The sequence below is a fragment of the Aedes albopictus genome, chromosome 3 (genome assembly GCF_035046485.1).
Source record: "Aedes albopictus strain Foshan chromosome 3, AalbF5, whole genome shotgun sequence".
Taxonomy (NCBI): Eukaryota; Metazoa; Arthropoda; class Insecta; order Diptera; family Culicidae; genus Aedes; species Aedes albopictus.
The window spans coordinates 6,301,281-6,318,898 of NC_085138.1; the positions used below are offsets into that span (position 1 = coordinate 6,301,281).

At 43.4% G+C, this 17,618-nt stretch overlaps 1 protein-coding gene across 13 annotated transcripts in view; it reads left to right on the top strand.

The window, feature by feature from the left end:
- LOC109432457 (uncharacterized protein CG43867) overlaps nt 1-17,618 on the top strand; it is a 917,308-nt gene that overhangs the window by 295,181 nt on the left and 604,509 nt on the right. For all 13 annotated transcript variants that reach the window (XM_062860241.1, XM_062860239.1, XM_062860244.1 and 10 more), the window contains exons 2-3: nt 220-911; nt 999-1,091. In XM_062860241.1, the coding sequence (XP_062716225.1) occupies nt 327-911; nt 999-1,091 (678 nt within the window). In that variant the 5' untranslated portion in view covers nt 220-326. The remainder of the gene's footprint in view (nt 1-219; nt 912-998; nt 1,092-17,618) is intronic.

Genomic DNA, 17,618 nt, shown 5'->3' on the forward strand with positions numbered 1-17,618 from the left:
TGATGCGGGGAACAATGGCATGGTCACTTAAGTTCATTCATTTTTTTTTTAGCAAAACGGCATTTGGCCAAATGGCTTTCGGCCAAATGACCCGGAACCACTTTTGAAGGGGCGACCCAACATTTTGGATCGGGAGTTCACACTGTATACATATTGTTAGATTGCAGCTTGGATTGCAGCCCCATTATAATCACAATCTTTTCTCTTCCCTCCTTACAGAAATGTCACGTCCTGCAATCATTCGCTAAAATCGGGTCAAAAGTAGCAGCTGCTGCTGCTGCTAGTGGTAGTGTTGCTTACACCGGAAGAACCCCCTTCCGGAAGCAATGACCGATGAAAGTCCTCCGCGTCGTTTGTCGCAAATCTTCGATCCACTGACGAGCCTGACCGACCTCGAACAAATCCAGCAGCAAATCCAGCAACACCAGCAGCACCTTCAGCAGCAAAACCACCTAAAATATGGCACCGGCCATAGCCATGGCCACGGTTTGCACCAGTCCGGCAGTGGGTACAATTACAATACGGCCTCCTCTTCGACATCGCTATCATCGGCCTCGAATCAAAGTGCCAAGCTCAGCTCGAGCAGTTCGACCAGCAGCTACATCGGTGGTCCTCCGCCGGGCCTCAACCGCATCGTAATGGGATCCCGTTCGACCCCCAACAGTCCCCGGATGATGGCCCGGCGTGGTGTTAGTGGTTCTGCTGCCAGTGGTAGTTGTAGTAGTAGTAGACCCCCGATGGTTCCACCGCGGACGGGAGGAGGAGGAGGAGGTCCTTCGCCGAATGCGGCCGTCATTGCGAACCCTTCGCTGGCGGCGTTGGATTCCGATGCGCCGTGGCCGCCCTTCAGTAGCCTCACCGACAGCCTCGATGTCCATCAGGTGAACAACTACCATCAGGGACTTCCGGAGGTAGGTAGCAGCTGAACAGACAGACATCGTGTTCGATAATTATAGGACGCACACGCAATGCAAGTACATCGTTGTTTCCGATTGCAGATTAATTGGCAGGAGCGGTGTCTGGAACTGCAGCTCGAGTTGCATCGGTCGCGGAACCAGGCGGGACGAGTTCGAGATATGCTGCGTGAAAAGGTAGGTGGATAATTTAGTCGTTAATTTTGCTGTTCGACGTGGTTTTGCATCGACCTAACTAACGGAGCTAAATGATGCTTTTGGGTTACCTTTATGGGTTGGGCTTTGGATTTGAGTCTGGTGATTGATGGTGGACGACGACGGTCGCCATGTTGTACCTACTGAACGTTTCCTGTTTCCAGCAGTTAATGTTGTTTAGGTGTTCGATTAGGCCATACAAATTGTAGGAGTCTACATAATGATTGGACTCATATGGCTAGGCATGACGAATGCACAGCTTATCAACAAACCTATATAGAGGGTGACTGGGTTCAATCCATGATTAGGACGAGAAGCTTAGCGTATCTGATTTTTTTTTGACCTACCAGTATGTAAAATGTTCATGCTTACCACAAACCTATTACAAACTATGGTAGTCACATCAGATTATGTTTTAGAACCCTGTTATAAACTTGTTAGTAATTCTTCCAGAGAATACTATACGAGTTCATCAACAATTTCTGCTGAAGCACGATTCTTCAGGGATCTCTTCATGTATTGATTTCTCCAGGAATTCCTACCGGGATACCTTCAGGTAATCTCTAAGAGACTTCTCTAGGTCATATTTCCGAGATTCCATCATTGATTACTTCATGGGACTCCTTTACAGGTATCTTTCGGGATTCTTTCACGCATTTTTTCGAGACTTCATCGAGGATTTCTTTAGAATTCTTTTGGGGTTTCTCCCGGAAAATCCTTGCTGGATTTCTTCATTAATTCTTCTCAGGTTTGTTTATGAGAGTCCTCCCTCGATTAATTCTTTTAAAGATTCATCTTGGAATTCCTTCTGAGAATCTCTTATTGATTTCTTTCGGGACTTCTTTAGGAACCTCTCCTGGAATTTCTTGCGGGTCCTTTCACTGATTATTTCCAACAGTTCATTAGGGATTCCACCATGATTGTTACTATTTTTTCGAGACTTCTTCAGCAATTTCTTCCAGGCTTTCCCTAGAAAATCCTTCTAGAATTTCTCGATTAAAACCTCCTTAACCCTAAAAGGGATACCTGGGGTCCATTAGACCCCAGGTGCCTTTCAGAGCTCGTCTTTGATGGAACACACTCAGTGAGGTGACGAAACTGAGGCCATGAAGGTATCCCTTTTAGGGTTAAATTTCGTCGTTTTTTACCTCCCCAAGATATATTTTATGATTCTTTTTCCGGGGATTGTTCCCGGGATTACTTCCGTCATTTCTTCATTGATTTATATTGGGATTCCTTCAGGGTTTCTTTTTGGATTTTTTTCCCTTTATATTTAAAGAAGTTCTTTCTGGTATCTTTCGGCGTTCCTTCCACGGTTTCAGGGTTATTGCTAAGTTTTGTCCTAGGATTCCTTAAGGTGTTTCTCCCAGACTTCCTTCCTTCCTCCATTCGGGATTTCTTCATTGACTTTTCTAAAATTTCCTTTTGTGATTTCTCCCGAGAATCATTTAGAGATTATTTTATCCCTTCAGGACGCGTGCCGTTGTAAAAAGTACAACACTAGCAAAAAAAAAAACTTCGCTCGACATATAGTGCACCAGCGCGATTGGAGAATATTCTGGAGAAATTCCTGGAGGAATTCTGAGAGGAATCCCTAGAAAAAATTTAGAAGACATCTCTAGAGGAAATCTTAGAGAAATTTCAGAAGGAATCATTTGAGGAATTCTTGGAGAAATCTATGCAGGATTTGCTGGAGGAATTCCTGAAGCAATTCCTGGGAAAATCTTTAGAGAGAATCCTGGAGAAACTTCTGAACAAATGCCTGGCGTAATTCCTGGAAAAATTCTTGGATGAGACCCAGCACGAATTCCTGGAGAAATTTGTTGGATAAGTTCTTGAAGCAATCTTTGGAAAAATCCCTAGAGAAATTTCAAGAGGATTCCCTGGAAGAATCTCTGGGAATATCCCTGGAGAAATTCCTGGAAGAAACCCTGAAGCAATTTCTGGATGAATCTCTGGAGGAATCCCTGAAAAATTCCTGGAGAATTTCCCGACAGAATCGCTGAGAAAATTCCTAGAGGAATTGCTGACATCGTTTCTGGAGGATGTCCAGAAGCAATTTCTGGAGAAGTTCCTGGAAGAATTCCTGAAAAAAAATCAGTGGTATTTTCTGCAGGAATTCCTGTAAAAGTTCCTGGAAAAATCCCTGCATAAAATCCTGGATGAATGTCTGGAGGAATTCCTAGAGGTATTCATGTGGAAACTACTGGAGGAACCTCTAGAGGAATTCTTGAAAGAATTACTGGATGAACTTCTAGAGGAATTCTATTTCTGTTATTTTTCTTTTTCTGAAAAAAATCCCTTGAGAAATTCCTGGAGGAATTTCTAGTGGAATTTCTGGAGGAGTTCCTGGAGAAATCCTCGAAGGAATTCCTGGAGGAATTCTTGGGAGAATCCTTGAAGAAATTCGTGGAGAAATTCCTGGATCGAATCCTGAAGGAATTCCTAGAGGTATTCCTGTGGGAATTGCTGGAGGAAGCCATGATGAAATTCCTGGAGGAATTTCTGAGGGAATTCTTGAAATAATTACTGGATCCAATTTTACAGAAATCTCTAGAGGAGTGCTGGGAGAATTCTACTATTTTTTTTCTGAAAAAATCCCTTGAGAAAATCCTGAAGGAATTTGTAGCGGAATTTCTGGAGGCATTCCTGGAAAAATCCTCGTAGGAATTTCTGAAGGAATCCCTGGGGGATCCTTGAAGAAATTTGTGAAGAAATCCCTGGAGGAATACCTGGAGGAATCCCTGAAAAATTGCTGTATGTATTCCTGGAGAATTTTCTCACAGAATTCCTTAGAGGATTTGCCTGAAGTATCCGTAGATGAACTTCTGGAGGAATCCCTGGAGAAATTCGAGGAGAAATAACTGGAGGAATCCTTGAAACAATTCATTGGTAAAATTCCAGGAGAAATGCCTGGAGGAATCTTTGAAAAATTCCTGAAAGTATTCCTGGAGAATATCCTGCAAAAAATTTTCAAGAAAAATTCCTGTCATAATTTCTGAAGGATGTCCAGGAGCAATTCCTGAATAAATTTCTAGAGAAATTGCTGGAGGAATTCCTGAAGAAATTCCTGGGGTAATTTTCTGGAGGAGTTCCTTTGGGAATTGCTGGAGGAATTCTTGACGGAATTGCTGGAGGAAACTTTGGAGGAATGCTTTCAACAATTACTGGATGAATTTCTGGAGAATCTCAAAAGAAGCTCTGTGAAAATTTTCTGAAAAATCCCCTGAGAAATTCCTGGAGGAATTTCTAGAGGAATTTCTGGTGGAATTCCTGGAGAAATCCTCGATGGAATTTCTGAAGGAATCCTAGGGGGAATCCTTGAAGAAATTCGTAGAAAAATCCCTGGAAAAAATCCCCGAAGAAACTCCTTGAAGAATTTTCAGCGGAACTCCTAGAGGAATCTCTGCAGCAGTTCCTGGAGGAAACAATTCTTGGAGGAATTCCTGAACAAATTCTAGAAGGTATTTCTAGATATAATCCTGGAAAAACTTTTGAAGAGTTTCCTGCAGAAATTTCTACATGAAATGCTGACATAATTTATGATGGATTTTTTTGATTTATTCCTGGAGAAATCCCTGAAATTCCTCGACGAGACCCTGGAGAAATTCCTGGATGAAATCCTGGAGGAATGCCTGCATGAATTTATGGAGGTATCCCAGGAAGAATTCCTGGAGGAGTCCCTGAAGCAATTCCTGGAGGATTTTCTGCAAGAATCCAAAAAGAAATCCCTGGAAGAATTCCTGAAAAATTTCCTGGAAGTGTGCCTAGGAGAATTCCTGGTGGAATTTTTAGTGGATTCCCTAAAGTAATTCCAGGAGAAAACGTTGGAAGAACTCCTGTAGGAGTCTCTGGAAAAAAACACCCTTGAAGATTTCCTGAATAAATTTGTGTAAGAATTCCTAGTGGAATTCGTGGCAGAATCTTGGAAGCAATTACTGGAGGAATCTCTTTAGTAAAGGAATACATAGAGGAAACCCTGGAGTATTTATTGGAGGAATCTCTGAAACAATTCTTGTAGGAATTCTTGGAGGGATCCATGGTAGATATACTAGAGGAATGCCTGTAGGATTTACTAGAAGAATCTTCAGAGGAACTCCTGGAGAAATCCCTAGAAGAGTTTCTGGCGGAATTTCTAGAGGAATCTCTAGATGAACTCCTGGAGGAATTTTCAGAGAAATCCTTGAAAACATTCTTAGAGGAATTAACAGTCCCTGTAGGAAGTACTGAATTAATTCCTGCAGGAGTTCCTTAAAGAATGCAAGAAAGAGGTGCTGAAGAAATCCTAAGAAGAGTTCCTGGGAGGCTCTAAGGAGGAATTTTTAAAATAAGTTGTTCCAGAAAGAAACACAGAAGGATTTCCCGAGTCATGCCCTGCAGAAATTATTGGAGGAATCCATGGAGGATTCCTTGGAGGATAAGGACTGTATCGGAAATTAACTATAAACGTTCAAAATTGCCTAATAAATAATCTGTTCGAAATAGACATAATGTTATTTTTGGAGATACTATATGAATCTTTTAAATTTCCAGCAAAAATTTCTGAAAAAAAAACCAGAAAACTTACTGGAAAAAATCCTGTCATAATTTCTGAAAGATGTCCAGGAGCAATTCCTGGATAAATTTCTTGAGAAATTGCTGGAGGAATTCCTGAAGAAATTGTTGAGGTAATTACTGGAGAATTTTCTGTAGGAGTTCCTTTGGGAATTGCTGGAGGAATTCTTGACGGGATTCCTGGAGGAATCTTTGGAGGAATCCCAGTCAATCAGTGATCGCATAAAATTTTGCATAAAATGGTAAAGTGGAGGCGATATACATAAATGGAGGCATGTACGCATATGGCCTCCACTTTAACATCTTATACGATTACTGGTTGTCTGGGATGCTTGCAACAATTACTGGATGAATTTCTGGAGGAATCTCTAGAGAAACTCTGTGCAAAATTTTTGAAAAATCCCCTGAGAAATACTTGGAGGAATTTCTAGAGGAATTTCTGGAGGAATTCCTGGAGAAATCCTCGAAGGAATTTCTGAAGGAATCCCTGGGGGAATCCTTGAAGAAATTCGTAGAGAAATCCCTGAAAAAAATCCCGGAGAAACTTCTTGAAGAATTTTCAGCGGAATTCCCAAAGGAATCGCTGCAGCAGTTCCTGGAGGAAAATCTGGAAGAATTCTTGGAGGAATTCCTGAACAAATTCTAGAAGGTATTTCTAGATATAATCCTGGAAGAACTTTTGAAGAGTTTCCTGGAGAAATTCCTAGATGAAATGATGGATTTTTTTGATTTATTCCTGGTGCAGTTCCTGGAGAAATCCCTGAAAAAAATCCTGGAGAAATTCCTCGACGAGACCCTGGAGGAATGCTTGAATGAATTTCTGGAGGTATCCCAGGAAGAATTCTCGTAGGAGTTCCTGAAGCAATTCCTGGAGAATTTTCTGCAAGAATCCAAAGAGGAATCCCTGGAAGAATTCCTGATGAATTTCCTGGAACAGTGCCTAGGAGAATTCCTGGTGGAATTTTTAGAGGATTCCCCAAAGTAATTCCTGGAGAAAACGTTGGAGGAACTCCTGTAGGAGTCTCTGGAAAAGTCCCTTGAAGATTTCCTGGATTTATTTGTGTAAGAATTCGTAGTTGAATTCTTGGCAGAATCCTGGAAGCAATTACTGGAGGAATCTCTTTAGTAAAGGAATACATTGAGGAAACCCTAGAGGATTTCTTGGAGGAATCTCTGAAACAATTCTTGTAGGAATTCTTGGAGGGATCTATGGTAGATATACTAGAGGAATACCTGTAGAAATTACTAGAAGAATCTCTTGAGGAACTCCTGGAGAAATCCCTAGAGGAATTTCTGGCGGAATTTCTAGAGGAATCTCTAGATGAGCTCCTGGAGGAATTTTCAGAGAAATCCTTGAAAAAATCGTAGAGGAATTAACAGTCCCTGAAGGAAGTACTGTATTAATTCCTGAAGGAGTTCCTTAAAAAATACAAGGAAGAATTGCTGAAGGAATCCTACGAAGAGTTCCTGGAAGGCTCTATGGAGAAATTTTTAAAATAAGTTGTTCCAGAAAGAAACACAGAAGGATTTTCCGAGTTATGCCCTGCAGAATTTATTGGAGGAATCCATGGAGGAATCCCTGGAGGATACCTTAGAGGAATGCCTTTAGGGATTAACGGAGTAATCTTTAGAAACACTCCTGGAGGAGTCTCTAGAAGAATTCGTGGAGGAATATTGATTGATTTGTCTTTATTAAAGAGACTTTCAGCCCTTGGCTGGTTCGTCTCTAGCGTGGAGGAATATCTGGAGGATTCTCCAGTAGAATTTCTGAAGGGAATCCTGGAATAATTCCTGGAGCAATATCAGAAGAAATTCGTGGAGGAATCCCTTGAGAAATTCCTGAAGGAATCCCAGGAATAATTCCAGAGGAAATTGCAGATGGAATCCATGGAAAAATCCTGAAGGAATTTTAAGAAGAGTTCGTGGAGGAACTCTTGAAGAATCCCTGCAGCAATTCCGGAAGGAATCCTGAAAGAATTCCAAGGGGAACTCCTGAAGGAATTCTAAAAAGTGTTCCTGGGGGAATCCTTGGAGGACTTCTTAAAATAATCCCTAGAGTTGTTCCTGAAAGAAACACAGAAGAAATTCCCGGGTGAAACCCTGGAGGAATTCCTGAAGGAAAACCTGGAGGAATTCCTAAAGAAATCCCATAAGGAATCCCGGAAGCAACCCCATGAGGAATTCCTTTGGAAATCCCAGGAAAGCGTTCTTAACAAATTCCTGGGAGCGTGTAGGAAAAAAATGAAGGAATCCATGTCTGCAATAATTTTTGGACGAATTATTGTTGGAATCTCTGTATGAACTCCCAATAGAATGTATTGTAAAATGTTTTAAGGAACTCCTGGATTAATTTTTAGTCAATCTCTGGTAAAATTTCCTGTAAGGGTTTCTGAAAGATATTCCTACTGAAACACTTCGGATTATGCCAGATTGAATTATTGAGGAAATCTCTAGTAGAATTCTTGAAGGAATATATGGAGTAATCCCTGAAGAAATCTCGGAATGAACACTTGCAAACATACCTGAATGAATTTCTGTTGACATTCCATAGGGAATCCCTGGGGAAATTCCTGGAGGAACCCTCGAAAAAATCACTGGAGGAACCTCTTTAAATATCCCAAGAGAAATTCCCGGAGGAATGTCTGGTGAAACCCATACAGGAATTCTTGAAAAATTCTCTGGAGCAATCCATGATGGATTCACTGAAGGAAGCTATGAACAAATTCATCGATGCATCCTTGCAGAAGTATCTGTGAAAATTTCTGAAGGAATCCTGGGAGGAATTCTTGAAGCATTTCTTGGAACAAAGCCCGAACTATCTGGAAGTATCGGAACCATGCAATATGTCCATGGGAGAATTCACGAAGAAGAAATTCCTGGAGAAGTCCTTTGTGCATAAAGGGATTTCTAAAGGTGTCCGTAGGGTTCGTAAAGAAATGCCAGGTGTTTTGCTCTTAGAATGACGTTTGTTTGATTTGAATACTAGAGAAAATTCGTGTAGCAGTAGCACATAACCGCACTCTACAGCAGTATATGGTTCTACAAAGTCCTTCTTTTTCCCTACCGCAACCGGTTCCGGCATGCATCTGGAAAATTTGGCATGCTGTTTTAGTATTCCAAAAATAAACGTCACAAAATTTAGCCATTCAACCAAGCGTGTTATTTGATAAAATTCTATTTTAAGATTGAAGTGGTTCTCGTGAAGAAATATTTGGCGAAATTTCCTGTAGTTCTCGAGTAAAAGATAATTGTGGATAAAAACCTTAATTATTAGCATAGTTTATTTTTTAAGATTTTTTTTTTGAACTCTGAGTTATTGATAATCTTTGAGTTGGCTCAATTAAAAAAATAACTAAATCTGGTGGCCCATGCTAATGCCAAAGGAGGGTTCAATAGGAGAAAAACTAAGAAATTCTTTAGAACATGGGAAGATTTTGGAAATGATTTTTGGAAAATGCCGTAACTTAACTCTAGTCTCTTTTTTTACTGGTCAAGAACCTGTGACCCCAGAAATATTTACGGCTTACTGTTTAGGAAGCACTGCCTTTCGGAATTTCTCTGGCATTGTGTTCTGGAATATAATTCAGTAACTCCTTCCAAAATTCCTAGGACATATTTTTTTTGAGAATTCTTTCAGAGTATCCTTTCTTACTTCTTGAGGAAATATCTGTGCAAATTTATTCGGAAACTCATTTGGAATTTTTATGGTATCGGTTTGTGGTAATTTCTTCTAGCAATTCATTTGGTAATTCATTTGGGAACGACTTTTTTTTTTTGTTTTTAAGGCATATTTTTAATTTTGTTTTTCGACAATTCCTTTAATTTTTTTTCTGGAATTGTTTCAGTAATTGCATTTTCAAATTCCTTCGGCTATTTTTTTAGAATCCACAATTTCTTGCAAACTTTAATTTAATTTAGGATTTTCTGAATTTCCGAACATATTATCTGAAAAAAAAAAAATCAGAGGAATGACCAAAGTAATTCTCAAAGAAAATGTCAAAGGCAACTTCAAATAAATCGCTGAACAAATTTTAGAAGAATAAATCCGAAGGATTTTTATATATTCATAGGCATGATTATACTCACTTAAGTACATTAACATGCAACATTCGGAGAATTGCATGTATGGCAGATGTTGTGCCTTTAAGTTAAGGCACAAGCTTAGAATTATAAAATATTATTTGTCAAAACCCAAACAGTTGCATAAATTGTTTATTTAAAAAAAAAAGAAAAGAACACGGACAACGTCTTCAGCCAGACTGAACGAAACTTAACACTAGACACGGACACGACACATGATACGAGCACCAGTTGATACGAGGAAGAAACATTTCTTGCGAAAAGTTTCATCACTCGGAGCGGGAATCGAACCATCATCCCATGGCATGGTACGGTTATACGCTTGGTGACGCCAACCGCTCGGCCACGAGGCTCTACAAGTTAGCCATGAAGTTTACCATGAATTGCTGAAGCAAATCTGAGCCCGAATTGAGACTCAGTAACCCAAAATCTGAAAAAGTTTGCTTCTTGGTTTGCTTTTATTAATACCATGAACCCAATTTGACGACGACTGTTTGGCAGATTTTTTGGGTATTTTTGTGGCGTTTCAGCCTTTTCGGATATCACAAACACAAACTAGGTATGCGTTTTCTGTTTCCAACGTTTCGATCCTTTTTTGATCTTCTTAAGGGGATTCGAAGCAACAATTTATTCGATTCCCTAAAGAAGATCCAATAAGGATCGATACGTTAATAAATGTTTGCAATAAATCTCTTCAAATCCACCGCAAATTTCTTATACTCTGTGCTTTTGAGTAAGATATTATTGACAATAAAGCAACGAGTTGTAGCAGCATGGTCGTGGTAAATCAGTTGGTTTCAATAGTTTCCAACCATAAGAAAGTTCACCCACCATAACCCATTTGGAGACTTTCCAGAACATTGCCATCGTCTAACCTCGTTTTCTTCACCAACGATCTTCGTTGGAGTGTTTCTCTTTAAGATTTAGAGAAACCCAAATGACAATATATTTTCCATGCTTCAGGAAACTCCTTCTGGCTGACTCCGAGCGCACCCACTACCAGTCCAATCGTTAGGATGAACCGAAGCGGAACGAAAATCAATAACTTGTAACACAGTGCGCATCCTGAGACTGTTTTGTGTACCGGCTTCCCATCCCTCCTTATCGTCTGCCTTCTCCAATTTCCTGAAATCGGATACCATCATCGGTTCGGCGGAGATGCATCTCCCTCTCGAACGCGTCGGGCCCAAATCCGGAACAGCCAGCACCCGCCTCCTGAAACCAGCCAGCCTGCTCCGATCCATGGAAATATGAAAAGCATTTCTGTACTCGACGTCGAATGTTTGCTTTTTTGCTCGCTCCACTTCCACGTCGTCGTCGGTCGTAGCAGGCGTGGAGCAGCAGCATCGGCATCATCATATCCGGATCCGACATCATCGTTGTTCGTTCTCATAGGCTTGTGCTGTGTTGTGAGCTTAATGGAAGCCCGGCTCAAGTGGATGTAAGGCTTTCGGAACAATGCACCATCAGCCAGTCAGTGCCAGTGCTGGCAGCCGAAAAGTGGGAGAGGATGCTTTATTAGTTTACCACAAAGGCCTCTACTTACCCTTTGGCTGCTGGCTGGCTGTACGGAGTGGCCAAAGCAAACAACACAGAAGCCCGATTCTGCTGCTGCCGATGGACCAACACCAATTGAACCGGGGAGACCGGACCGAAACCGGCTGGCTGCCGCAATCGATTTACTTCCTAATGGACTGTACATACTTTATTCACCCTTGCAAACACACAGGGTTGCTGCTATTCTGTAATTGTGTCATCCCAGCCCTGGCCCTAGCTCTGGAAACGTGCAACACAAATTGATCCAATAGGGTCTGGGACCATTTGGGCAGGAGCACCTCTTTTGGGCACTTGCTGCTATAACTCAGTCAATTTTGAACCGATTGATTTGATTTTTTAGACACGATCAGATACGCACAGTATCTAGCCATGTTCAAAAATTCATGTCAATCGGTTTTTAACCGACTGATTTATAGCAGCAAGTGCCCAAAATAGGCGCCCCTGCCCATATGGTCCCAGACCCTATGTTGCACACGGTGGCCTGTTGGTTGCTGCTGTATTGTCATCATCATCATCGCAGTTGGCCGATTGTTCCGGTGCTGCTGACGCGATGGTGTCCTCTACCAATAATGGGTGGTCCCACCCGCCATCGATTCATCCGAAGAGAGGAAGCGTGTTTTCTGTAATTGAGCTTTGGTGCGATGGATGGATGGATGGATTGCATTCGGAACAATTGTTAACGGGTTGAACAATAGACGGTGCGTGGAGGTGTTGTGCTGCAACAAGGCGAGCAACAAGAGAGTAAGCAGTTGGTCGAACATGGGTCGGGATAGTAAATTGTAACTAATGGTCGCAAACAAAAATGAATTGATCTTTCCAACAAGAATTTTTTTACATATTTTTGTTGGCGCGATTTTAAAATCTACATTACGTTCATGATTTCACATGTTTTCAGTCTGTCTCATTTCAAACAAATCATTGTTTGCTCATTCTTTTAGTAACTCATATCGCGGTCTTCCCGATCCGCTTCCAACAACTCATAGCGCGGTCACCCCGATTTGCTTGAAATACTCATAGCGCGATCATCCCAATCCGTATCTAGAAACTCATAGCGCGGTCTCCTCGATCCGCTTACAATAATTCATAGCGCGGTTATCCCGACCCGCTTTTAATAACTCATAACTTGGTCACCCCGATCCGCTTTCAACAACTCATAGCGCGGTTACCTCGATTTGTTTCCAATAACTCATAGCGCAGTCATCCCGATCCGCTTTTGTTACGAAGAGCCACCCCACTGTACGGATAGTTTGGTCGATGAGGCAAACAATCATCAAACGATAGGAGAAAACGATAGCTACGAGCCCGAAAACCCGGGTGTAAACAAATACGGCCGATATGATTCAATAGCTGCTTATAGATGTAGCACAATAGAAACGAAAGTGAGATTGTGGCATGCATTTGGTAGTTCTTAATTCTATTCTAATATCTAAGTGAATTGTTATAAACTAATGAAATTCCTTTATCATCTTAGCTTACACTTTGTTTAACATCACCTCTGCAGTAAAATTAGTATCAGTTACTTGAATTTCTCCCTATAATTAATAGTAGTTGTGTGCACAGGTAAACATACGAATGTGAATGAAAGTTCTTATAAGTAATTGAGTTGATCCCAAATCTAGGTGTACATGCAACTAAAACTACCTCCCCTAATTCTACCCGTTGTACAACGAAGACAAATTTCCGTAATAAGAATTGATCGTGAGTATGTAAAATTATGTTGTAAAACCCTAAATCTAACCTTAAAATTACCCTTACATGCAGATCGAACTCAACAGTGACGGTCAGAAAATATTATACGGTTGAATTACGTTGCTAAGGTTCACCAAAAATTGTAAGCTCCTAAAATGTAAAAAATTGTGAACCAATTACTAAATATACATTAATTTTAGCTTAAAGCTTACCAAAGGCAAAAACCTGGTTTGCTTCATAGGTTTTGGAGAAATCATCCGTACATTTTCTTTAAGAATTTTTGTACGTGGATAGGCGCAATGGATGGAGGTCACGGTAAGACGGTGTCCAACTGCAAAACCTGCAACCGTCCTGACTCGGCGGATGCCCAGATGGTTGCCTGCGACAAGTGCCAGTTGTGGGAACACTTCACGTGTGCGGGCGTGGATGAAACCGTCAAGGATCGGCAGTATGTATGCAATGATTGCATAGCCAAGGTGAGTGCCGATAAATCTAAGCGCGGGAAACAGCTGAAAGCTGACAATCGGTCCGCCAAATCCGGTGGAAGATCAGCTTCGAGGAAAGGCTCGAAGATTCCTTCGATCCCAGCGAGCCAAACTTCCAGTGCTCGGGCAGCCGCCCTGGAGGCCCAAATGAAGGTCATCGAGGAAGAGAAGGAGATGAAGGAGCAGGAGTTGAAGGAGCAGGAAGAGCTGAAGAGAATGGAACTGGAAGAAGAACAGCGTCAGATCGAGGAGAAGAAGCAACTGATAGATGAAGAACGACGTCTCCGACAGCGAAAGCTGGACGAACAACGGGCATTGCTGGCGAAACAGCAATTGATTCGGAGGGAATCGGTCGAGAAGAAGAATGAGCTAATCAAGCGGATGTCGGAGGCCGGAAGCGGATGCGGCAGCAGTACGAGCTCACTTCCAGATTCACGAGAGAAGGTGAAGAGTTGGCTAGCAGGTCAACATACCGATGGAAGATCTTTGGGGAAGATGGTGGAGGAACAAAAAGCAAATAGTGGCCTTCACCCGACAGTTTCTCAAGACCCGTTGGCATACCAGCTACCAACATCGCAATCCAGGGTTGCACAAATCACCTCGCAAATGGCTCGTGGTATGCAGGTGGGAAGCTTGTCCCAAACGCTACAGCAAGCTCGGTCAGAAATTGTCGTGCAACCGTTCCAACGATACGTAGCGAACTCCCAGCCTCACATACAACCGATGCTGCGTACTAATCAGGCTGTACATCGCCAGCTCTCCGCGCAGCAGCAGCTGTGTTATCCATACGTACAGCAGCAACTACGCCATCCGCACAGCGGCGGCCCTGTCAACCAGGATGCGGCCCATAGTACAGCGCCTGAACAGCAACATGGTGGATATGCTCGGTCGGAAGCGACACCGCTCTCGGTGGTCATTGAGCAGCCATCTCAGCGATAAGCAGGGATTCCCGGGTCAAGTTATCCAGTGTATTCTCCACAGAACGTTGGTTTTTCGAATCCACAGGTGAATCGGCTGTCCCATCGATACCAACAGGAGATCGTGCCTCCGCAAGATCCAGTTCAGCAGCCAGCTATGGCTGAACAATCCGTCGTTCTTCAGTCGCAACAGCTTGCAGCGCGGCATGTAGTTGGGAAACAGTTGCCCAGATTCGATGGCAACCCAATCGACTGGCCTATGTTCATCAGTAGCTATGAACAGTCGACCGCTGCTTGCGGTTACACAAACGCTGAAAACCTGATTAGGCTTCAGCAGTGCCTGACTGGACACGCGAAAGAGTCGGTCTGCAGCAAACTTTTGCTGCCAGAGAGCGTGCCTCACGCTATCGAGACACTGCGTATACGCTACGGTCGACCAGAGCTGCTACTCAAATCGCTCATCGAAAAAGTTCGTCGTACACCAGGTCCAAGACAAGATAAATTGGAAACGGTTATCGAGTTCGGTTTGGCAGTTGGGAATTTTGTCGATCATCTCCGGGCGGCGCAGTTGCAGCAACATCTCACCAACCCCATGATGATGCAGGAGTTGGTAGATAAGCTCCCAGGCTCGATGAAAATGGAGTGGGCTTCCTTCAAGGGCCAACAACCGTTGGCAGACTTAGAGACCTTCGGGCGCTTCATGGAAAAGCAGGTTAACGCAGCGAGTGCGGTGAGCTTCGAGCTTCCAGTCCACGAGAAGACGTATAAGCACGAAAAGCAGAAAGGAAGGGAGAGTGCCGGGATCCATGCACATTCGCAAAGCGATAGTCCAAGCAGTAAACCGAATTCGTCAGGACAACCTCGGAAGCCGACTAAAATCTGTGGTGTCTGTACTCGCGAAGGTCACAGGGCGGCGGATTGCTCTCAGTTTAAAGAGCTGAACGTCGACGAGCGGTGGAAGACTATTCAGAAGAAGGGCTTATGCAGAACATGTCTGAACAGCCACGGCAAATGGCCTTGCAAGTCATGGCAAGGCTGTGCGGTAGATGGGTGCCGACTGAAGCACCATACTCTTCTTCACTCTCCTTCATCGACACACCATGTCAATTATTCATCTACCCATACACCTTCAACGAAAGCCTTGTTCCGCATACTGCCTGTCATCCTATACAACGAAGGCAGAAGCGTGTCGGTATTCGCTTTCATCGATGAAGGTTCGGAAATCACACTGCTGGAAGACAACGTTGCGAAACAGCTGGGTGTAAAAGGTCCCGTGAAAGCTTTAACTCTCCAGTGGACAGGTAACGTTAAGCGGAATGAGTCCAGGTCCCAGGAGGTGAACTTGGGAATATCAGGGAAGTGCGGTTCTGAGAAGTTCGATCTTCGTCAAGCCAGGACAGTCAGCTGTCTATTCCTGCCCAGTCAGCAGCTCAACTACGAAGAATTGTCTCAGCGTTTCCCACACCTCCGCGGTCTCCCAATGGAGAGCTATGAAAATGTTCAGCCGAAGCTTCTGATCGGCTTGGATAACCTTCGTCTAGGCGCTCCACTGAAACTTCGTGAGGGTGGACCGAACGATCCAATTGCTGCAAAGTGTCGCCTAGGGTGGACCGTTTATGGGTGTGCTGGTGACAGAGGAGAAAACGCATCTTTGGTTAATTTTCACACCGTGGAAGCTGCGGATACGGATCACCTATTGAACGAGCAGTTGCGAGATTTTTTCACCTTGGAGAATGACGGCCTCTTCAATCGAAACGAAACCCTAGAATCGGAGGAAGATAAACGAGCGAGGATGATTCTCGAACAGACGACTCGACGCATTGGTGACCGTTTCGAGACGGGACTTCTATGGCGAACAGATAATCCAGAATTCCCTGACAGCTACCCGATGGCGACTAGACGACTGGTGGGATTGGAAAGGAAATTTGCCAAACAGCCGCAGCTCGGAGATCGAGTACGTGAACAGATTCATGACTACGAGCGTAAAGGCTACGCGCACAGGGCGACTCAAGCGGAGCTGGATTCAGTGGATCGCAGCCGATTGTGGTTCCTGCCGTTAGGAGTAGTTCAACATCCCAGAAAGCAGAAAGTTCGGTTGATTTGGGATGCCAAAGCTACAGTGGGATCTGTCTCCTTCAATTCTAAACTCCTAAAGGGTCCTGACCTGCTGACACCATTGCTCGCCGTTCTCAGCTCCTTTCGCCAATTCCCGGTAGCCGTGTGTGGTGATATACGGGAAATGTTCCACCAGATTAAAATCAGGGAACAAGACCGTCTCTCTCAGTGCTTTCTGTGGCGTGACACTCCGTCAGAAAATATCAAAATATACGTGATGGATGTTGCGACGTTTGGGTCTACATGTTCGCCCGTATCAGCCCAATTTGTAAAAAACCTAAACGCTGCAGAGTTTTCCGAGCAATATCCACGAGCCGCGGTCGCCATCATCAAGCACCACTACGTGGACGACTACCTGGACAGCTTCCGGACAGTCCAGGAAGCTACAGAAGTCGTGAATGAGGTGAAACTCGTTCATTCAAAGGGAGGATTCGAGCTTCGTAATTTCCTGTCCAACTCTGGGGAAGTTCTGCAAGGTATCGGAGAAAAATCAGAAGATCCAATGAAGGAATTGGCCTTGGAGAGGGCTGAAAACGGAATCGGTTTTGGGGATGAAATGGATGCCCAGTGTAGACTGCTTCACATACACTGTCAACCTTCGGGAAGATCTTCAATGGATTCTTAACCACAACCACGTTCCCACGAAACGAGAAATACTTCGGGTCGTTATGAGCCTGTTTGACCCGCTAGGCCTGGTCTCTTTCTTCCTCATTCAAGGAAAGGTCCTAATCCAAGGAATCTGGGCCTCAGGAACAGGTTGGGACGAACCGATCAACGAAAACAACATTCGACAATGGCGCCAATGGGTGGATTGTTTCGATCAGTTGAACACAATAAGGATTCCACGGTGCTACTTCTCCACCGCCTTTTCCAACAATGCCAATCGACTAGAGGTCCATGTGTTCGTTGACGCTAGCGAAACAGCATACTGCTGCGTCGTATATTTCCGACTAGTGAGTGAAAGTGGTATTCAAGTAGCTCTGGTTGGATCGAAAAGCAGAGTGGCGCCCCTAAAAACTCTTTCCATCCCACGATTAGAGTTGAAGGCTGCTGTTCTCGGTGCTCAATACCTTCAATCTGTTCTGAGCAATCATGAACTTCCGGTGTCTAAA